Below are 24,116 nucleotides of genomic sequence, written 5' to 3'. Positions count from 1 at the left end.
AATAGATGAATGGGTGGTGTTAATGTTGGGTGTTATTAACAGAAAGCTGATCAGTTCTACTGCCTAGGGATGGAAGAAGTGGAGAGAAGTGAGAGGTGTGTAGCTTTAAGCAAAATTGAGTACAGAGTTTATTGCCTGAAGTTATTGAATTTAATGTTGAGTTCTGTACACTATAAAGTGTTTAAGGGGAAATGGAGGTGCTATTCCTGCACCTGGTATTGGGATTCACTGTGACAATGCAGTGGTCCAGGACTGAAATAATTTTTAAAAATGAAAAAGTGAAATTAACGGTACAAACTAAAGTCAAAAGACAACAAAGCTGAGAATAAGGAAAAAGAACACCAAAAGTTCAGAAAATAAATGTAAAATTAATTAGGAAGACGAAAATGAAACAAAATTTAGTGATAAAAACATATGAAAAGAAATAGCAAGACTTTCTACAGGCAGAAATAAAATCAAGGTAGAGACAGAGCCACCAAGGAATCCATATAAATCATGGCAGTGAAATGGCAGAAATATTACGTATTTTGCTAGGAAGATTAAAATAGTTGACAGAGCATTAAAAGAGATTTAGAATACTTTCACAACATTGGTAGCCAATAATGCAACAAAGATGATCAAAATTCAAATTCATTAAAACGATCACATAAGATTCTTCAAATCATCAATAACAGGAGACAGCAAAAAGATATTTTTTCAATGACAAACTTTCAGAAACTGCATTGTTGACCAAGATAGCAACACAGTAACTTGGGACATGCAGCAGTGTTAATCTAAGTACTATTCCTACGGGAAGGGGTGTACAGTTTGGTGCTTTTCGACATACTGTCAAAGCTATCTAGCAGGAAGACCTCTACCAACTTGGCTGTTTCACTGAATCAATTGGGACTTTACAGTGAATAATGTGAATTATGATGAACACTTTAATTTATACAACATCGCCAAACACAAAATGCTTTCCAGTCATTTAAATATTTTTGAATTGGATCTACTGTTACAATGTAGGAAACATGACTACCAATTTACATATAGCTAGGTCCCACAGCAGTAATAATCTGATTATTCATGTGTTTGTATGAATATTATCTAAGAGTTGAATAGGGCCAGGAGACTAGCGAGAACTCCCCATGTCTTCTTCAAAATTGCTAAGGATAATTGTGTTACCCAAGGGGGTATAGGGGATCTCAGCTTAACAGTTCATTGAAAAGGTGTCAATTCCAGCAGTACTAAACTATTTTTAAAAAAATTCGTTTGTGGGATGAGGGCATCGCTGGCTGGGTAGCATTTATTGTCCGTCCCTAATTGCCCAGAGGGCAGTTAAGAGTCAACCACATTGCTGTGGGTTTGGAGTCACATATAGGCCAGACCAGGTAAGGATGGCAGTTTCCTGCACTCAAGGACTTCAGTGAACCAGATGGGCTTTTCCCTGACAACCAGTCATCGCTAGATTCTTAATTCTACATGTTTATTGAATTCAAATTCCACAATCTGCTGTGGTGTGATTTGAACCTAGGTCCTCAGAGAGTTTTCTGGGTCTCTGAATTAATTGTCTAGCAATAATACCACTAGGCCTTTGCCTCCCCTTGCTGGAATGTCAAAGGAGATCATCTGATCAAATTTCTGGATTGGGGCCTGAATTCTGATGAACAGGATTTCTGAACACAACAGATTTGGTGGAGTCGACCAAAAGTTGTCTGTTGTTGCCCTTCTTGCAGCATCTTCATCTGTGTAGCTATCCCTTTGTTTCTGTTCACGTTAACAGGCACGTCCATAATTCACAGATGGCATGTACTGCTTCTCTGCCAATCAAATGTTTAGTACGTGGAGACTGCAATTTTAGCTTTGCTCCAGTTAAGTGGCATTTAAAATATTATCTGGAAATCAGCACTTTATTTGAGACTCAAACAAAGTTAGGATCAGGAATAATGCTATTTATGATGGAATTACACATTGACACTCATTATCTGTGCATGTGCTTGACAAATGGTCACTTGTGACAGCTGTGCATGCCTTAAAATGAATCACAAAACTCAAAGATGCCAAGTTTATCTTTGAAAAATAACTTAACAGAACATGCACAGCAACCTTGTTCGAAAGGTGACCATATTTGACAGGTGGCAATACCCAAAGTCTAAACAGACTGAAAGGATCAAAAATGAATACCTTGCTAATATGTTCTGGAGCCAAGTCTGGAGTATTGCTGAATTCTCCACCAATCTGAAGGTCACTGACACAAGAGATGGCATCTCTTAGCTCAGTTAATCTCTGACTACCCAATACAAGTAGGGTGTGATGTGGTTTGTTCTCCCTGTGCTGTGGGAAAATAATTGAAATGGTTCTGTGGCATTAGAATGTCTTTTGACTAAAAAGCAGTGTAATTTTATTAAAGAAAGATAACAACAAACAAGCATGTAAACACCATAAGAAAAACAAAACTCTTTCAACACTGGTATATGTTTACGTGCCTCAGAGTTCATTTGCAAACTGGTGACATTTTAATATCATGAATAGCTAAGATAAAGAGCAAAATATTTTAGGTTTAATCTGTAAATAAGATGTATAGTGAATGGAAAGCACTTACTATCCGGCTCAGCAATCAACAAGAGAAAATCCAATCAGGCACAGAACCCTTGTCATTATATACCAACGACTGCTGGAAGATGTAAATCAATGTAAAACACAACCAGGATTGTGATTGGCAATAATGGCACATGGGAAATAGCTTGCAGGTGTTAAAGTCAGTCAGCAGAATATTATAGTTTGGGCAATTAACATGTTAAACTTAAAAAGATACTGAGTTATTTAAACTGCGAAGGTCCAAATAAACACAGGGCTCATCATCATCGAATTTTCGGCCCAACAAGTCCACACCGACCCTCGGAGCATCCCAGCCCCAGACACATCCCCTTCTCACCCACCTCATCTACACATCCCTGAACACTATGGGCAATTTAGCATGGCCAATCCACTTATCATGCAGATCCTTGCACAGTGGGAGGAAATCGGAGCACCTGGAGGAATCCCACGCAGACAGGGAATGTGCAAACTCCACACAGGCAACTGCCCAACAGTGGAAATGAGCCTGGGTCCCTGGTGCTGTGAGGCAGCAGTGCTAACCACTGAGCCACGGTGGGGGTCATACCTGAAGCTGTTAAATCTCCAGGATAGGACGCTTCTGGAAGTTGCTGGGGGAAGTAAGGATAGACAGTTACTTACCACAAGCAATTTTCCTCTGAAGTGGAAGTCGTAGCAAAGAATTAGAAAATTGCAAACACTGCTTGTTCAAAAAGAGATGTACTAAGCAACTAGAGGCCAGTCGATTTGAACTCAATGGTAGGAAAGCTTATAGAAAACAATAATCCTAGTTAAATTAAGTTACTTAGTCAAGGTTGCATTAATTGTGCAAAACCAACATGGATTTGTTAAAGTCAAATTGTGTTTAATAGCTTGAGTTTTAGATTAGCAAATGAGGGAATTGGTGAGGGTAATGGTTTTATCTTGTAGATATGGATCTCCAAAAGATGTTTAATAAAGTGCCACATAACAGGCTTGCCAAAAAAACTTGAAACTCTTGGAATAAAACAGCAATGGCATAATTAATGCAAAGTTTATAGTAAAGATAATGAGAAAAGCTAAGAATGGTACCAGACACAGATTTCACAAGGCTGAATGGGTTGGGCCTTTATCTTGAGAAAAGAGAAGATTTAGAGAAGATAAATAAACTTAAGATTATTAATAAGATAGCAAAGATTGGTGGAGACAGAACATTTCCATTTGTGGACGAATTCAAACCAGACTCAAACTGAAGACAACCACTAATAACCTCTATAGACAAATAAGGAAGACATTATTTTCTTAGAGAGGAATTAGAATGTAGAACACAAGGCCACAGGAAGCAGGTACAGCAACAGCCTTAATCCTTTTAAAAGGAAAGTATTCAAATGCATGAGAAAACTGGAAATGAGAAGACATGATGAAAGGATGAACTGATGCCATGACTTTTTTTGGGTGGGGTGGGGAGCGGGGAAGATGCGGTGATGTCAATAAATGCCAAACACCATAGCTGGGCACAGTGATCAACTGCAATACGTTCTATGAAACTGGCAACACCTACAGCTTGTTTTACCATTTTACCAAGGTACTTTCAACTAGTTTAAAATTAACACACAACTGTGTTCTGAGGAAGGGTCACCAGTCCCGAAACGTTAACGCTGCTTTCTCCTCCACAGATGCTGCCAGACCTGCTGAGCTTTTCCAGTAACTTTGTTCTTGTTCCTGATTTACAGTATCCACAGTTTTTTTGGTATTTAGTTTAAAGTTAACATGCATTTATTGTGTGAATGAGTACTGAGATCACATGCTGAATAGTGGCATTTATTACTAACCTCTTTTAACAAAAAGAACTGCTAAGTGACATCTGGATCCTCAAAATAGCCATCTGTGACTGGTGGTGAGCAAAATGGAACCTAAAACGTACCTTAACAAATATAATCGGGGAGTAGACGTTAACAGTTAGAATCACTTCTCCAGCTGCAATGGAATCTTCTGGATTACCAGGCTTTCTTCCTACAGTTTGCATTTCCTGAATTGCACAAAATAAGAACAAAAACCATAAGATACAAACACTGTGGTTGACTATAGCATCATTCCTCCAAATTAAGTAGAACTTTGAAATTCAGTCTCATTCAAGGTGATTCTTAAATCAATCTTCTAACCTGCTCCACCTACAACATGGAAGATTTAGAATCTAATTCCAGTTAATAAATCCATAAAATGTTTGAGATTATGAGTAATGATGACAATCCTCTCACTTATTTTCTATGGAATAACAAAGAACAAAGCAACAGTAGCACTAGACAAGTTAACTTAATGGCTACTACTGGAAAAACGATGTTTGTGTCTAGCATAACAGGGTAATTGCACAACATTGAGAAATACATAATATTATCAAGCTGAGGAAACATGGCCTCATGAAAGAAAATCATGTGTGACAAGCTTATTAAAATTTGTTGAAGAGGTAACTATCAGCATGGAGAAGAAGCGGATGCAACATGTTTGGATTTGCCTGAAAGTCAGCACCTCACCAATTCTGCAAGCTAATCTAGCCCGTTCTTGACATGGCACTTGAATGCATCCCCAACATTACAAACTTAGTGCATCATGGCACACTTACACACTTCAGAATTCAACTGTACAGAACAGAATCATAGCATTCCAGACCCTGACAATTTTCCATATGGGGACAGAATGAAGTGAATGCCTAAGGATTTAAATATTTTGTTTATATCTTAGAACTCTAAACTTAATTCTTAATTTTTATTCCTTTATGGGAGCAGTACGTCAGTTAATTAGAAATCCAAACAGAATTTGATTGAAAATGCTTCTGAAATTAAAACATTAGAATTATGATTAAGGCAGATATACTTACATATTCATGTGCATAAATTTCTTGCCTACAGGCTCGATCATGTGTCAAACGCTCTTTTCTCTTTTTAATAACTTTTCTTCGTATTCTGTATAAGGGAAGAATTTCTGGGTAAGAATTTAAGTTTAAAAATAAATATCTATAGCCATTTTATCAGAACAGCTGGATGCTGGGTTTCAACTTTCTGCCTAGAGGTCCATTCCAAATGTGGAACACTCATTAGATGGGAAAATTTGACAAAGCTCTGAAATTTGTTTTATTTTCCAAACTGAGATTTTTCTGCTTGGAAGTATTATTTTAAAACTATGTTTACTCCAAATTTTTTCTACCAGTCATGTACATGTAATTTGTGCACTTTTATGTGAATGATAATAAGCAGGACTGACATTTACACTTCAAAAAAATCAAGTAACCACAAGAAATTCTACTTATTCTTGGTAAAAGGGGGTAAATATTCCCTATGTGAAATAATTTCTGATAGGTTTCTATATCTATTAACAACCTTACAGTATTAAAATATTACCTGCAAATAATGCAAGACCATTAGGAACATTCATGCACTGGTAATGCTATTAAACTGGGGGACATGACCCTGTGGTCTGTCTTCTGAGGCTAGACTGCTGCTGCAAAAACCAAAGCAAATAAATGGATAGAGTTTGTTTAGAGAAATCCAGCCAGACAACACCCTACAAGTCCAACACCCATTCTCCTTCCAATGCTGTGGAGTCAGATGAAACCTGACACATTAAAACTTGGGCACACTAAGAAAAGATCTGGGAAGTTTACTCCATGTAAATTGCCTTCTGGTTCACCTTGTCTTACCTTAAATGTGTTTGTTTGAAATTGTTGTCTGAACAATGTAAAGTTCCATAGTCACACCACTGATTTGTAAAGAAGTTTCCTCTGATTTCTTTACCTGAATTCTTGATTCTTTTCTACCTAGGGCCATTTCACAATCAGATCCCTCTAGAAATTAACCCTAGTTAATTCCTGGTTTGCTTTTCGTCTTATTCATGCGTCACTTCTTTCACACCTGTGTTTCACTGCACTAAAATTATATTCTTCTACTCCATTTAAATTCTTAAATTCTCCTTACCAAATGTAATACCTCATTAGCATCAAAATTCATTAGCTAGCTAGTTATATACACACTCTGCATGTTTATCATCTCTTCTTGTAACTCCCAACTGTACCCCCAATTTGGTGTCATTCACAAGTTTGACTATTGCATGATTACAAAGTTAGAATCATTAGTACAAATTGTGAGCAACAGGTGACATAAGGATAGATCATTGAGACCCCCAAATTTCTACCAGGCCTTTTGCCACTTTGCTTTTTATCTGCTGCCTGGAGACTGATTCCCGATTCCAAAGAGCTTTACATGTCCTTTAAAAACCTTAACTGCTCAATAGTAAATCACAGGGTTGTAATAATCAAGCTTCTTGCATGCGAACTGGCTACTGTAATCCAGCATGCATTTTTCTTGCCTTTTAGAAAAATGCACTCTTTGAAACTGAGGGGAAAGTAACCAGCTGACATCCTTAACTAAACGTGTAAACGAGCAAATAAAAATTATACCAAAACTGCCCTTGCAATAGATTGCATCAAAGAATACCACATTGCTAGTGAAAAATGTTTCTGACCCACTACTCTTTAAATAAAAACACTAAACTTAACAGCTGCATTTCAGACATCTTGTCTGCCACCTTAACCCACCTAGGGGAAAAAAACAAATGTGTTCAATTCAAAGCCTTTCCAACTTTGTCCGGTGATTGCCAAATTTAGTTGATCATGTAAATGGCTTCTGATTTTCTGGATGACAGTCTCTTCAACATTAATATTTCACAATTCACAAGTTTACTCTTACATAGTTCAGGAGGGAAATGTATTGAAGGAATTCTTATCTAAAAGAGGAGGAGGAAGACTTTTTATAAACAACAACAAAAGCAGAAGGTGCTGGAGATGCTCAGCAGGTCTGACAGCATCTGTGAAGGAAAAAACAAAATCAGAGTTAACGTTTCAAGTCCGCACTGCGTTCTGAGGAAGGGTCACTGGAACCGAAACATTAACGCTGATTTTTTTTGCAAACATATTAACTGGCTCTAATTCATTTCATACAAATGTGATCACTGAGGATGTGATTGCTGATAGCCCAGAATTAACTTAATAGTATCTTACATAAATTATCCCAAATGCTTGAAGAATTCCAAAAACGTGACAAAAAGAACATTAAAATCCCTAACATGGTCACTCACAGGGATCTCTAAATGAATCATATTAAGCACACAAGAGGTAACACTGACTATTTAAAGAGCATAACTTTATCCATCTAGTCTGTTCATTCAGTTGGCTATTGTGCCTATACTCACCACACTGGAGGTTGCAAAACGTTTATTTATAACTTCTAACTCCCCAAAATTAACAGCAATAAAGCAGGGACAAAAATAATTATTCTTTTGAAGGCTCTGGGATTTTCTGGAAGTTTTCAAGGGCTGCTTTTGTCCTTCGCATCGTCTCCCTCATTAAGTGATACAAACATATCATACCATTACCTTGTATGCGTGTTGAAGTGTATATTTAGGTTCTCTTCTTTATATGTTAAAGGCAACAAAATATCAAATATTGTGCGTGTTTTTTTTTAAATGTTCATCCATTCATGGGATGTGGACTTTTAGCTTGAGGAACTGACAGCGGGCTGCCTTCATGAACTGTCATAATCCATGCACTTGGGTTGCTAGGCAGGGAGTTCCAGGATCTTGGCCCAGCAATACTAAAGGAACAGCGATATATTGCCAAAACAGGATGGTGAGTGGCTTGGAGAAGAACTCATGGGTGGTGGCGTTCCCATGTATCTGCTGCCTTTGCACTGCTAGATGGCAGTAATCAGGGGTTTGGAAGGTGCCATATAAGCCATGGCGAATTTCTGCAGTGCATCTTGTAGATGGTACACACGGTTGCTACTGAGAATCAGTGATAGATAAAGTAAATGTTTTTGGATGTGACGCCAATCAAACAGGCTTCGTCCAGGGTGGTATCAAGTTTGCGCGCCAGTAAAGTTGCACTTATCCAGACAGGTAAGCAGTATTCCATCATACTCTTGATATGTGTCTTAAAGACAGCAGACAGGTGGCAAGTTACTTGCTGCAGGATTCCTGGAATCTCACCTGCTCTTGCAGCTGCTGCACTTGTGGTCAGTCCAGTTTACGGTCAATAATAACCTGCAGGATGCTTATAGTGGGGGAACTCGGAGATGGTAATGCCATTGAACATCAAGGGACAACGATTAGGTTCACTCATTAGAGTGAGTCATTGACAGGCATTTTGCAGCACGTCACTCTGGGCAAGTCCCATATCTCCTCTGAAGCTGGGCATCATCGGCAAATATCCACCAACTTCTGAGCTTATATTTCAGGGAGAGTTATTGATGAAGCAGCTGAAGCTGGTTGGGTGTTGGACACTTCCCTGAGGAACACCTGCAAACATGACAGACTAATACCCACAAGTGTCTTCCTTTTTCTCACGTATGATTCCAACCAGAAGAGGGCACTCCCTTGATTCCCATTAACTCCAGTTTTGCTAGGCTGAGAGATGGACAGGGCTGTCATTCTCAACTAAACTCTGGAATTCAGCTCTTTTGTTTCAACAAAGGCTACTGAGGTCAGGTCTGAGTGGTCCTGGCAAATCTCAAACTGGGTTTCAGTGAGCAGGCAAGAGCAAAGCAAGTGCTGCTTGATCACACTGTTCATGAAACCTTCCGCCACTTTGATGATTGAGAGTAGGCTGATAAGACAGTAACTATCCAGGTTGATGAAATGTGAGGCTGGATGAACACAGCAGGCCAAGCAGCATCCCAGGAGCACAAAAGCTGACGCCTTGGGCCTAGACCCTTCATCTATCCAGGTTGGATTTGTTGTTTGCTTTGTGTTTACAGGACATACCCAGACAATTTTCCACATCGTCAGATAGATGCTAGTGTTGTAGCTGTGCTGGGACACCTTGGCTAAGGATGCGACACATTCAGGAACAGAAGTCTTCAATGTTACTGCAATGTTGTCGGGGCCCATAGCCTTTCCACTGTCCAGTGCCTCCAAACATTTCTTGATACCATTTGGAGTGAACTGAATTAGGTGAAGACTGGCACCTTAGAAGCTAGGGATCTCTGGAAGTACGTATTATTTAAAAGTTTTATTCCTTACGCACTTGAAAGCAAACTGACAGTTTTTGTTGAGTATGGGTAAATATTTGAAGGGGAAAACAGACAAGGAACCAATAAAAGTACATAATTTAGAGAAGGAGGACCCTCAGATCCGCATGAGAAATGAACTAACCACATAACTTATTCACGGAGTTAGCACAGATGAAGTGGGCTGTTGAATCTTACTAAGGCATTATACTTGCTTTAGATTTTTAAAATAAATTCAACTTGCAACATTTAATCAATTTGAAGGCCTTTCTCAGCCATGCAACATCACCTCATCAGCTTTAATCTTTGACTTTGTAAATGAGATTCTGACTAGAGATAAAGAGTCATGCATTTAAGGTTAAGCTCAATGGCAAGACATTGGTCTTCGATAAAATCAACAGCCTTCCAAATAAGCGGTGACTCAGATCATGTCTCAACGGGAAGATAGTTCTGTAAGCACCTTCTATGTCTCCATAGAACTGAGCATTTTGTCTTAATTTTAACTTGTAGTTTGTGCGCAGATTGAGAATAAGAGACTAATCGCAGTGATGGACCTGGGCATCTTTTAATCTATAAAGTTCTGACACAGTCCCGCAATACTCCGGGAAAACTCATGGGACTTATGTATTCTTTCTGGTAGTTGCCTTTGAAGACATATTTGCTCAAGGTGGCTCCCCTCAGCCCACTTCTGGCCTTATTTTCAGCCACCTCTTCAATTTGCGATTTATTTTCCTAATCCTCCTGGACAGTGTTGAAATTCTACAATCAAATGTGTCAGACTCATTTTCCAGGATATTTGTTCCAGCTCCTCCAATCACAGGTTTCCTTTTCCCAGTCCGGCTGATTCTCCAATCATGGATTTTGTCTCTGGGGGAGTAAGAGGAAGGAAATGGAGGGATCTCGCAGCAATAGATTACTGCAGATGCTGGAATCTGTACTCAAGACAAAAACTGCTGGAAATCTCAACGGGTCAGGCAGCATCTGTAGAGACAGCAAGCTAACGCTGAGTCGAGATGACTCTTCAACACAGCTGGCATTAAGTGTGGAGGGGACACCGATTATGCAATAGTAGAGGGGTGGAGTGCTGAGGCAGCAAGGCTGCTGATAGTGCACACTAAGTGATCACAATGTGAGAATGGCAGAGCAATGGTGTGGCTAACTGCCAAACTGAAAACAGATGGTCCTAGTGGAGTGGGGGGGTGGGGAGACAGGATTGGGTGACAGAGAATGCAGCAAGTAAAGCTAAAGGGAAAGAAAAGGGGAAACCTGCAATTGGAAACGAGGTTTTTTTAAAAAAAAGCATGGGATTGACAGTATCTTGACTGGAGGACTAACTACTCAAATTCTTTCCCACCCATACTCAGATCCGGTAAGCAAACCCTACATTGTTTGCTGCTCCTAACAAGATGCCAGAAATTATTCAGCCCCATTTGGAAGAAGCAACAATATGAGGCAGTACTGGATGGGGTAGCTCACGTACAGTGTATGATGACAATAGAGATGGCGATCCATCTCCATGCTTTGCACAATGCTCGATAGGACAATATGCTCCCCGAACTATATAATTACTTGTTTCGAACTGAAATACTTACCTATTGTCCCTTGTGTGCTGTGATTAATTATCTATTGGAGGACTTTCCTTATTATGAATTCTGGGCAAAGATATCCCATTCGTACAGCTTTTGTGCTCCTGAGATGCTGGTTGGCCCGCTGTGTTCATCCAGCTTCACAGTTTGTTATCTTGTACAAAAATCAGGATGTGTTAACTCGGGGCCATGAAATGCTGGCAGTGGAGTCACAGTGGTGAAGGCCAGCTGGACGATGACACAGCAATAGCAAATATGGATGAAGAGGTGAATAAATATAATGAAAATACATACTCTAACGTGACGAGGCCTGTATCTTCAGGGATGACATCTGTACTGGTGTCCTGCTCAGTGCATTTCAATGTATCAACACTGCACAAAACAAAGAAAAAGTTTTCAATAGTCATTATCTGAAATGGTGATGTAGATATAGCTGCCCGTACTTCACAAAATGGAAAACAAAATCATCAAAAGTTTATCTGGAATTATTAAGCTTGTCACGGATTAGAACACACCGTCTTTTAATCAGTTTGTATAAAGTGATTGGTTCAGCTCCAGACTGGGTTAATACCCTCAATTCTGAGGGTTGGGGGTGTCAAGTCTTGAGGAGGTATGGAGGAGATTTACTAAAATAATACCAACAATCAAGATCTTCATTTATGTTGTGAGGCTTAAGTCATGAGAACTGTTCTCTTTAGTGCAGTGATCTAATTTGATTTAAAATTGAAAGGCTTCAATGGAATGAATAATGAGAAATGAACCTCCTTTTGAGTTGTAAGATCGTATATTTGCCAGTTAATATTCTTCATTTAATGCAATGGAGGCAACATTGGATTTCACTTGCACGAAGCTACCTTAAATAGAGTGATCCCTCTGCTGAGCTTTTCCAATAATTTCTGTTTTTGTTACTGCTGGATAATCTTTAGTAGGCAAAGAATTACACTGACAACTAACTTAAGATTGTCAGTCTGGCTTGGAGAGTGGCACATTGTGTGCATTAAAAGCTACATAGATAAATACATGGGGTGCTGTTCCGTGCATACAGCAAGGACCTGTAAGCATACTGCACTTGCTTCAACCCAAAATATAACTGATAGCCATTCACTGGTTCATGTTTCATGGCAAAGCCCTGACCATAATCAATCTGCCTGGTTTAGTGTTAAAACAAAGCTTGGCAGTTAACTGACAATTATTATTAATTGACAGATTCCCCATGATAAGGCCTCTACAATCAGCACACTCCTCCCATACAGGATAAATGTTCATTTTACCCTTGAATTGGAATGCTTGCAAATTGTCCTGACGAACGTACGATGATAAAAAGTTTCAACAAAGTACATCTCTTTGCAGCAATGACAACTTAAGGTGATTGGTCAAATAAGCAACAGCAAAGAGAAAATGCTTCTATTCAGCAAAGGATCAGAATTTCAATGTGTATGCCTCTTATAGAAGAATGGGGTTGGGAAACACAGCAGAGCAGATGCATTCGGTCAAACAGTTCCAATATGCTGCTCTAACCTATCATCTTTTAGATGAATAAAAATTGGATAATTCTCTTAAAGGTTTGTACAAGGGTAAGAACACGGTGGATTAAAATTAGGCAATTTGCTCTTGCGAGTAGACATGGCACAACTGATTGAATACTTCTGTGCTGTAACCATTCTAAGGTTCCAAGTTTAAGCAAGTTCTAAACTCCATTTATCTTGAAATTTCTTTTTTAACCCAATAGCATTTTCTAGCATTACTAAAATCCACATTCTGAAGATCGAACACGTAATTCCTTGCACTGCAAGAGCCTAAATGCAGCATTTGTGTGACCTGTCTGTAAATGGATGAGAAGGAGATAGCATACGCACCAAGCTTTCAGAAGATCTCCAGCTTCACCTACCCCAGCACCCTCCCTATCCTTGAAAGGCATTACGAAGAAAAAAGTTCTCCAATTTGGGCTTGACTCCTTATAATTATACTTCACCACCAATCCAGCAGAGAAACAGCAATTAAATGGCATACCTGGGGTTTCCAACAATAAAACAACTCAAGAACTGACAACACAGTGTGGAGCTGGAGAGGCAGGAAAGTGGATGTTTTCAGGTCAGGACTCTTCTTCTGAATATTAAATCAAATTTCTGAAGAAAGTTCCTGACCTGAAACATCAACTTTCCTACTCCTCTGATGTTGCCTGGCCACCTGTGCTCTTCCTGCTCCACACTGTTATCTCTGGCTCCAGCATTGGCAGTTCTTGCTATCTCTCAATAATTGACAATCTCAGTTTTGTTATAGCAATCTGTTGCATTCAGGTTTTCTTACATGTCACGAGCACCAATGTTAGTTGCAAAGTTGTAATCTCAACACTTGCCACAAAATCTGAAATAAAAACACAGTAGTGAAGAAACTCAGGCCTGGTAGCATTAGTGGAACGAGAAACAGAGTTAATGACTTAAAACCAAGAGTTGCATCACAACGCCACAGACCTGAGTTTGATTCCATCCTGGGATAACCGTCTGTGTGGCGTTGGCACATTCTCCCTGTGTCTGCCTCTGAGTGATCCAGATTCCTCCCACAGTCTAAAGATGTGCAAGTTAGGTAGATTGACCAGACTAAATAGCCCAAAGTGTGCAGGCTAGGTGGATTAGCCATGGGAAATGCAAGATTACAGAGACAGGGTTGGTACAGGTAGGTCTGGTGGGATGCTCTTCGGAGGTTCAGTTAGCCTTAATGGGCTGAATGGCCTACTTCCACACAGTCGAGATTCTATTTTTGTTCCAGTCATACTGGACTTAAATTGTTAATTCATTTCTCTTTCCACCGATGCTGCCAGACCTGCAAAGTTTCACTTTACTTTGACTGGACTTGACTTGACTTTAGTTTGAATTTAAGCTCTGGCCCAGCTTATGCCGGCTTAAAACAAAACTGATGGCAGACAATTTTCTGCATCATACAGGTTCAAGTTTTGGCTCTGGCATCCTCCTTCTAATTGGCCGGAGACGGTATTACTCACCTCTGGGTAAAAAAAAACCCTCACACATGCCTCATGCAGCAGGGGCTGGAGAAACGCAGCAGGTCAGGCAGCAGAAAAGCTGATGTTTTGTGTTAGGACCCTTCTCCAGAAATGGGGGTGGGGGAAGGGAGCTCTGAAATAAATAGAGGGGGGGGGCTGGGGATGGTAGATGGGATGGTGATAGGGAGTGCAGGTAGGAAGTGGTGGGGACGGCACACAGATGGGACAGAAGACGGATGGACAGGTTGTGTCAGGTCAAGGAGGCGGGGTTGACAGTGAAGGGTGGTCATAGATTGAGGCCGAGGGTGGGGAGATTTTGAAACTAGTAAAGTCCACATTGAGACCACTGGGTTGTAGGCTCCCAAGGTGGAATATGAGATGTTGCTCCTCCAGTTTCAAAGTATCATCACTGTGACACTAGAGGCGGCGGCCCAGGATGTACATGTTGTCCAGGGAGTGGGAGGGGGAGTTGAAATGGTTCGCGACTGGTGTTGTCATTTGTTGCAAACAGAGCACAGATGCTCTACAAACCGGACTCCAAGCCTCCCCTTGGTCTCAATGTAGAGGTCGTCACATTGGGAGCAGTGGATGTGCAGGTGAGCATCTGTCTGACGTGGAAGGTTTTTCTGGCTCCTTGGATGGAAGCGAGAGAGGTGGTGTCGGGCCAGGCATAGCAATTCCTATGGTTGCGGGGCTAGTGGGAACCATTGGGCAAATGAGGGAGTCACGGAGAGAGCAGGCCCTGCGGATGCCAGATAAGGGTGGTGAGGGGAATATATCCTTGGTTGTGGGGTTAGTTTGTAGGTGGCAGAAGTGCTGGAGAATGAAATGTTGAATACGGTGGTAAGTGGGGTGATACATGAGGACAAGGGGAATTCCGTCTTTGTTTTTGTTGCAAGAGATGCGGTCAAGAGCATTTTTGACCACAGCGGGTGGTTGCGGTCCTTGAAATAAGAGGATATCTAGAATGTCCAGGAATGGAACACCCCATCTTGGCAGCAGAGGTGGAGGAATTGGGGGTAGGGGATCACATTCTTGCAGGAAGGTGGGTGGCAGGTGGTGTAGTCCAGGTTAGCTGTGGGAGTTAGTGGGCTTCAAACAGATATCAGTTGAGGTGGTCCACGAAGGAGAGAGGTATCAGAGATGGTCCAGGCGAACTTGAGGTTAGGGTGCATGGTGTTACTGAAAGTCAGCGAACTGTTTACGCTCCTCGAGGCAGCAGCGATACAGTCATTGACATAGCAGAGGAAAAGGTGGGGGAATAGTGTCAGTGTAATTGTGGAAGAGTGACTGTTCACACTTGGATATCGAAAAATTTTTCTGCTGCCTCCGCACCTAATTCTTTAACTGCCCACCCTCTACAGACCCCTTCTCCCACTTCCAACACGCCCCATCCTCCTGGACGCCACTCCAAGACCTCCCACCCTCCCTCGACCTCTTCATTTCCACATGTCATTGCAACATCAATCGCCTCAACCTCTCCAGACCTCTCTGTCACTCCAAGCCTTTCCCCCACAGAACATGCAGCCCTCTGCTTCAAACCTAACCTCACCATCAAACCTGTGGACATGGGGGGCACAGTTGTGGTACGGCGCACTGACCGTCAGCAGTCACAGACTATACGAGAATCGGCAGTTCTTATTATCTAAGAAGTTTTAGGTTAGAGAGACAGAAAGGACTGCAGACGTTGGAAACTACAGTCAAAAAATATGGAGCTGGCAAAAGCACAGCAGGTCAGACAACGTTTTCGGGTCGGAACCATTCTTTTAGGTTGTGTGGTTCCAGACTCTAATCGTACATTCGCAGATGTTAACGCCAGTCACTAAATGAGTGAAGAGAAACAAAGCTACTTCCATAACTCCCCCAAAGCCCGCCGCTCCGTCAGCGAGGCAGCCACGATCCCTCCGTCTCCACCCTCTCATCCCCCCGACTCCATCCCCTGCTCCATCAGCACGCCGCACATCCCACCCCCTCCGTCCCCGCGCCATCAGCGAGCCGCACATCCCCCACCTCCGTCCCCTGCGCCATCAGCGAGCCGCACATCCCCCACCTCCGTCCCCTGCGCCATCAGCGAGCCGCACATCCCCCACCTCCATCAGCGAGCCGCACATCCCTCCCCACTCTGTCCCCTGCTCCATCAGCGAGCCGCACATCCCCCACCTCAGTCCCCTGCTCCATCAGCGAGCCGCACATCCCCCACCTCCGTCCTCAGCTCCATCAGCGAGCCGCACATACACTCCTCCGTCCTCCGCTCCAGAGCCGCGCAGCCCCCCCCGCAACCTCCGTCAGAGCCGCGCAGCCCCCCCGCAACCTCCGACAGAGCCGCGCAGCCCCCCCCGCAACCTCCGTCAGAGCCGCGCAGCCCCCCCCGCAGCCTCCGTCAGAGCCGCGCAGTCCCCCCGGCAGAGCCGCGCAGTCCCCCCGGCAGCCCCCGTCAGAGCCGCGCATTCCCCCCTCCCCCGCTCCGTCAGAGCCGCACATTCCACCCCCCCACCCTCCCCCGCTCCGTCAGAGCCGCACATTCCCCCCCCCCCACCCTCCCCCGCTCCGTCAGAGCCGCACATTTCCCCCCCCCACCCTCCCCCGCTCCGTCAGAGCCGCACATTTCCCCCCCCCACCCTCCCCCGCTCCGTCAGAGCCGCACATTCCCCCCCCCCCACCCTCCCCCGCTCCGTCAGAGCCGCACATTTCCCCCCCCCACCCTCCCCCGCTCCGTCAGAGCCGCACATTTCTCCCCCTCCCCCGCTCCGTCAGAGCTGCACATTTCTCCCCCCCCCACCCTCCCCCGCTCCGTCAGAGCCGCACATTTCCCCCCCCCCACACTCCCCCGCTCCGTCAGAGCCGCACATTTCCGCCCCCCCACCCTCCCCCGCTCCGTCAGAGCCGCACATTTCCGCCCCCCCACCCTCCCCCGCTCCGTCAGAGCCGCACATTTTCCCCCCCCGCTCCATCAGAGCCGCACATTTCCGCCCCCCACCCTCCCCCGCTCCCTCAGAGCCGCACATTTCCCCCCCCCACCGCTCCGTCAGAGCCGCACATTTCCCCCCCCCCACCGCTCCGTCAGAGCCGCACATTCCCCCCCGCCCCGCTCCGTCAGAGCCGCACATTCCCCCCCACCGCTCCGTCAGAGCCGCACATTTCCCCCCCCCACCCTCCCCCGCTCCGTCAGAGCCGCACATTTCCCCCCCCCCACCCTCCCCCGCTCCGTCAGAGCCGCACATTTCCCCCCCCCCACCCTCCCCCGCTCCGTCAGAGCCGCACATTTCCCCCCCCCCACCCTCCCCCGCTCCGTCAGAGCCGCACATTTCCCCCCCCCACCCCCCCCCGCTCCGTCAGAGCCGCACATTTCCCCCCCCCACGCCCCCCGCTCCGTCAGAGCCGCACATTTCCCCCCCCCACCCCCCCCGCTCCGTCAGAGCCGCACATTTCCCCCCCCCACCCCCCCCGCTCCGTCAGAGCCGCACATTCCCCCCCCGCACCCTCCCCCGCTCCGTCAGAGCCGCACATTCCCCCCCCGCACCCTCCCCCGCTCCGTCAGAGCCGCACATATTTCCCCCCCACCCTCCCCCGCTCCGTCAGAGCCGCACATATTTCCCCCCCACCCTCCCCCGCTCCGTCAGAGCCGCACCTATTTCCCCCACACTCCATCAGAGCCGCACACAGCTCTCACCCGCACACCAGCTGCAGCTCCTCCACCATGTCTGAGGGCAGACCCAACTGCGTTATCAGTTGCTGCCCGACCACCTCCTCCTCGCTCTCCTCCTCCAACCCCAGGTACGCTTTATCCAGCTGTTTCCGCCACAGGCTGCCGAAAGAGCCGACGTGGAAAACCTTTGAGTTCACGCCCGCCAGTTCATACTCGGGAGCTCGGCATAGACTGGAAACGGCTACAGCACCATCGCCACAGGCCTCCTCCGCCATCTTTGTTTCTTTCGGATCAACATCCGGGAGAATCGCGGGGTACTGTAGGAGCTGTAGTTCAGGGCGTCGGAAGTGACGTCCCTGAAGGTCTCAATATCCCCATGAGGAGGCAGATGTTGGCTGGTGACAACTTCAGTGTATGGTCTGGTGAACTGGGCCAGATGAAAAGAGAGCAGCTGATTCAACCCTCCTGATCTGGTTGCCTCACTTAGGTGAGGAGAAAGTGTCGGCTTGCCTTTGACATAAAGAAGACATTTGGCCTATACTTTGGCATCAAATATCTCCAGTAATATTGAAAATGATGGGCATTTGAGGGTGGGAATCTGTCCAGTGGTTACAGTGCAAAAGGTTTTTTAAAATTTATTCTTTCATGGTCTGTGAATATGGTTGACAAGGCAACCATTTGTGGCTCATCCCACGTTGACCTTGAGAAGATAGCAGCGAGCTATCAGTGTAGTCAATCTGCTCTACATCTCCACTACTGTTGCACGTGTTCAACACAAGGGTTTTATTTAAATGAAGTCAAGATGAGTGCTTCAAGGTAGAGATCATGTAAATACAGAAAACAAGGAATGACATTTGTACTTTTTAAAATCAGAATATCCTTTATTGATGCATTTCAATCCAAACATCCTTTTTTTTAAAAAAAAGGGATTGTTTGCATTGTCGTGGACATATTGATTCTCCCAAGCTCTCAAATATGTACATGACTGTGCCCCTGATTTAGTTCCAGCTCATCCTACTTTTGTCCATTTATTTACACAAATGGCACTAGAGAGAGGGAGTGCAGAGGAAATTCACCAGGATGCTGCCTGGGCTGCAGCATTTCAGTTACAGAGAGATTGGGCGGGTGATACCCACATCCCACAAATGAATACGTTTTAAAATCTGGCTGTCAGTACTGCAGAAGGCTTGTTCTAAGTCTTGTCAGGCTTGTACCACACTACAGTGACTTTAACTTTGTAGTACTAGTGTTGTGTTGTCACTGATTGTTTGTATGCACCAGAAGCTGCTCCTTGTTCTGCACCTCATGCACAGAATTCCCTCCAACAACATTATCAAAATGAAAAAGAACCTCAAAACCCATGGACACACTATAGCAAATAGAACTTTAATTCGGCCATGAAGTAAAAGACAGTGGTTCAGCATGAGAGATTCAACATCATCTGACCGTTATTGACTATCACAAAACCATGGTATAGGGAAATCACTGCTGCTACCTGATGTAATCAAGAGATTGATCACTTCATACAATAGTATTGGAACTTGGCCATTGTCACTCTGATCAATTCCCATTGAGAAGGGAAATGGTTCATTCAAATCTTTTCTATGTGGCATCAGGTGCCGTTGTTGTATTATTTCTATACAGCTGGTGAAATGTTTAGAACAATTTTGAACTGATCATATTGTCCAGATTGTTTTTTTTCATAGAAAATGGCTGCATTAATTCACTGATCATACTGAGTTGTCTGTGTGTAAAGTACATCAAGGATGATTGGTTCTTAGGCATTCTGAATAATAGGTGGATGTCAGATGACTATAAAAGGATGTGAGATTGAAGGAACTTGGCTGCAGTTTGAAGAAGAGTCAGGACTGGAGAGTTTGACTCAGGCCTACAATCAACACTGGGTTTATCAGCCATGCTAGAGATTATAAGTATTCCAGCAAAGTCAGAGTGACCTTGTCTGGAGGGCTCTGTAGTCAGGAGGAGGATCATGTAAAGTCAATCTGGCTCATGGGGCTCCAGTATTGGAGGGGTATTGAAGTTGAGAGGCTAAGATAATATGAAGTAAACAATCAAATCCAGGGGTTTTGGGTCTCAATTAATACATTTAGTTAGAAACAAGGGGTTTTGCCTTTGGTTTTCAGTAAAGGCTATTTTTCTAACAAGTCAGGTGACTTTATGTTGAATTGTGGAGGGATTTAAGCCTGGTGAACAAACTGAGGTGTTGTATCAATCAAACCAGTTTATAGTACTTCTTTATATCAGGGTGTCAGGAGGTTTTTGTATAAATAAACCATAATTTGTGCTTGAACCAAAACCTGTGTCTGTATAAGATAACAAAGTGTGGAGCTGGATGAACACAGCAGGCCAAGCAGCATCTCAGGAGCACAAAAGCTGACATTTCGGGCCTAGACCCTTCATCAGAGATGCTCCTGAGATGCTGCTTGGCCTGCTGTGTTCATCCAGCTTCACACTTTGTTATCTTGGATTCTCCAGCATCTGCAGTTCCCATTATCACTTATCTCTGTGTCTGTATAGTTTTGTTTCCTGTAAAATTCTAAAGTCCCAGAACCATTGTAAATGGGGAATAGTAATGGAAACTGCTTACAATCCTTAACAGTGAACTTACATAGAGGTTCAGACTCTGATTTTAAAAAAATTTAGGCAAAAACTTTGCTTAAATTCTTCACAAATTCAACAAACCATTGCACTGTTTTCACACTTGTTTGTTGCTCCATCACCTTTTCAAGTGTGGGTGAAGTCCTTTCACAGTCAGTACAAGATCAGCATGCTGAACTTCAGGCATCTTCAACTGCATAGTTTTCTTTTTCAGCTTCATTGGCTGGTTCATTGGCTGTCTCCGTCTGGAAGTCATAATAGATTCCGGTTGTGATATGTAATGGCTTCTTTTGGTGTCTCCATACCTGTAATAGCAATCTATCCACAATGGGTTCCACACTGGAAAGTTCACTGATTAACACTCATCCACCACAGTGAAAATACCAAAATGTATGCAAAAACATTTGTACCTCCTGAATGGTGCCTAAGATGCAGTTGGAAAAATGCTGCTTTCATCTAGTATCACTTGTCAGTAACCATTCTTTGTGTCATGAACAGTAAAGATGTTTGCCTTGGCAAATTAGATTTTTTCAAAGCAAAATTGAGGTCCACTGGATCAATGCATACTCTTCATTTTCCAGGCTTTTTTATTCTTATTATACTGTACTGCTAACAGAACGTGTAGAAATTGTCACTTTTTTTATTATTCTGTTGTGTTTCAGCTCTTCTGCCTTATGTTTCAGAAAGGCCTTTGGAGCAATTGGAACTCTGCTCAGCACTGATCTCTCACACTAATCCACTTCAAGGTGATATTCATCTGGAAGACATCCAAGATCTTTAAAAACATTTTTGTAATCTTCTAGGATCTGATCACAGCCAGTGGTTTAGTGTACTGTGAAATGCTGCAAATTATTTCTGGAACATTTACACTTATTCATCTGAGCTTTAGAATTGCTTCAGCTGAGATGAGTGGATTTTGCTTCAGGTCTACTATTGAAAGTTGAATTGTTAATTTTTCCCATTGCATTCAGTTTCTGTTGTCTTCTTGGCATAAGTATTGTTCTAACATATAGCTTCAACCTTACATTTGAGGGCTTCCTTTTAGCATCATCATTTTGAGCTGTTTTACACAGGTCTGTGAAACGCATGATGTTGCATAAAGCACTGGAGGGTATCTAACACTTCACATTCACTTGATGCTCTCCTTCTGCAGTCAAGTTACAAACCATTTATCATCTTTAAACCTGACAATGCCACACTATGTGTATTGTGTACAGAGGTTCATCAGAAATATTGGCTCACATCACTCTAACAGCCACCTCTATAAGCTCGTTATGCTTCTTTCGAGCTAAACACTTAAGTGCAAATGTTTTGCATATTCATTCAGAGGATGTGGGTATCACTGACGGGGCCAGCATTTATTGCCCATCCCAAATTGGCTGTGACCTGAGTCGCATTAGGCCATTTCAGAGAGTGGTTAAGAGTCAACCACATTGCTGTAGATCTGGAGACACATGTAGGCCAGATCGGGTAAGGATGGCAGATTTGCTTCCCTAAAGTGCATTGGTGAACCTAATAGTTTTTGGCAATAATCAACAGTGGTTAAATGGTGCCAGTAGTCTAACTTTTAATTCTAGATTTTATTGATTTCAAATTTCACCGTCTACCTTTGTGGGATTCAAGGTTCCCTCCCCAGAAAATGATACCAGGGCTGTTAGATTAGTGAAATTACCACTGTCACCCCATGATTCAGAATTTTGTAGTTAGCGTATGGTTTTTCTCACACTCGGCATACTCACTTTTTTTCCGTCTGATGTCCCTCAAAATATTTACAACTGCCCTCTGCCCTTGACCTTACTCCTGTTTTGTTTTGTTATTTTTCTAATCAATGTGTTCAGAGATTTCATTTCCACACCTCTGGAGCTGGTGGGACTTGAACCCGGGCCACCCGGTCCAGATGTAGCAACACCACCACCATGCTACAAGAAACTCTGACCTTTTGTTTTGCTAATATTTATTCATTTTTCTCAATCTATTATTCTATTTCAGTCTGAAATGTCTCTCAACACAATACAAAGTCTCATCTGTTTTCCCTTTAATACCTTGACAACCTTGAGTTCTTCGTGTTGCTAAGCTTTTAGGAATATATTCTGTGGCTGTTTCATACTGTAGCCATTGTAAGTGGGGGGGAAAAAATTCCAATTCTGTCTCATATATCCTTTCTACAGCAAGGGAATGCAAGCTATTTTTATCACCCAGTATTTCAGTTAGAGGATGTTCTTTTCATTTTATTCCTGCCTTGCTGTTTCTTTCCTCTTACAGCTCTGAAAATCCACGTTTTCAGCTGCATTGCCCTAACACGATATTCAAGTGATCAGAGATAATGGGAACTGCAGATGCTGGAGAGTCCGAGATAACAAAGTGTGGAGTTGGGTGAACACAGCAGGCCAAGCAGCATCTTAGGAGCACAAAAGCTGACGTCTTGGGCCTCGACACTTAATCAGAAAAAAATCACCATATTCAAGTGATGTGTGTTTAATGACTGCCACAGAATGCACAGAAAGGCACTTAACAGCAGAAGTAGAGGTTTCATAACAATAACAAACTAGCCAGACATGGTACAATTGCATTTCTCCAATGAGTGGAAGAATGGAACAACAAGACAGAAGTGTGTGGACTATTTCAAGGCATATAAGATTGGAAATGTATCATAGACATATGCCACAAAGGAAAAAGGGGATGCCGAAGTAAACTTTTGTCTAAAGGGCAATGTGATTGCTCACAAGTTAGGTAATCTGCCCAGTCCTTTGACATAAGAATGCAAAAGCCCCCGTTGTTCTAACCTTGCTTCAAAGTTGGATCTCAACTTAATGTCTTTGTTCTGCAGCTGTTTCAGGGCTTGAAATTCTCCTGTGATTTGTTAATGAACGAGTTTCAACGGAATTGTATACTGTTTTGGCATTACTTGTTACGATTAATATTCAAATTTTGTGCTTCTTTTGCTTTGTTGATTACAGTTCTACAGTGATAAAGAGAACTTATATAGCGCATTTGCAGAATTCAGGATCACAAAACCTTTTATAGCCAATTTAGTGTTACTTCTCTCATAGAAGAGAATGGAGCAGGGAGTTTACATACAGCATCAATACGTTTAGTGATCAAATGAAGTGTTTTTCATGATGTTGGTTGAGTGATAAATTTGGCCTGGATACCAAAATTGAATTTCAAAAAGTGCAGGGAGATCTTTTACATTCACCCAAAAAAAGATATCTGATTTAATGTCTCATCTGAATATGGCACCTTCGTATTAAATTATGTGCCAGTCTAGATGATATTATGAAACACGTAAAGTGGGACCTGAATTTACTTTTTAATAAATTGGAGAATGAAAGTGTTTGTCGTGTTGAGAGTGACATTGAGCTGACATGTTAAGTGCAACTTTTATTCGTAGTTGCGTATCTCTTTCAAACTTTCCTTAGTTATTTCTATGATGTGCAAATTGTATGAACCTCTACTTCTGCTGTTAAGTGCCTTGGGTGAATTCCATAAAATTAGTTTTGTTACCCAGACCTATTATTAAGTTTTATCTGTTCACATCCTGCACGTTGATAAATTTAGATTTCTTTTTACACTACTTTGATGCATGTTTGTATGGTTACATTTAAAATGATTAAAGATGAAAGACCGTCATTCAGTTTTCATAAAACTGTCTGACTGAT

General features: G+C 42.9%; 1 protein-coding gene across 1 annotated transcript in view; it reads right to left on the bottom strand.

The window, feature by feature from the left end:
- snapc3 (small nuclear RNA activating complex, polypeptide 3) overlaps window positions 1-18,133 on the bottom strand; it is a 31,219-nt gene extending 13,086 nt beyond the window's left edge. Inside the window, exons 1-5 of the mRNA XM_048528214.2 lie at window positions 17,863-18,133; window positions 11,489-11,566; window positions 5,429-5,513; window positions 4,478-4,582; window positions 2,164-2,313 (exon numbers count right to left, since the gene is read on the bottom strand). Coding sequence (XP_048384171.1) covers window positions 2,164-2,313; window positions 4,478-4,582; window positions 5,429-5,513; window positions 11,489-11,566; window positions 17,863-18,113 — 669 coding nt within the window. The 5' untranslated portion in view covers window positions 18,114-18,133. The remainder of the gene's footprint in view (window positions 1-2,163; window positions 2,314-4,477; window positions 4,583-5,428; window positions 5,514-11,488; window positions 11,567-17,862) is intronic.
- Between the last annotated feature and the right edge of the window lie 5,983 nt (window positions 18,134-24,116).

Source organism: Stegostoma tigrinum, chromosome 3 (assembly GCF_030684315.1).
Source record: "Stegostoma tigrinum isolate sSteTig4 chromosome 3, sSteTig4.hap1, whole genome shotgun sequence".
Taxonomy (NCBI): Eukaryota; Metazoa; Chordata; class Chondrichthyes; order Orectolobiformes; family Stegostomatidae; genus Stegostoma; species Stegostoma tigrinum.
Note: the sequence above shows the minus strand (reverse complement) of the source record. Positions and strands in the feature narration are given on the sequence as shown.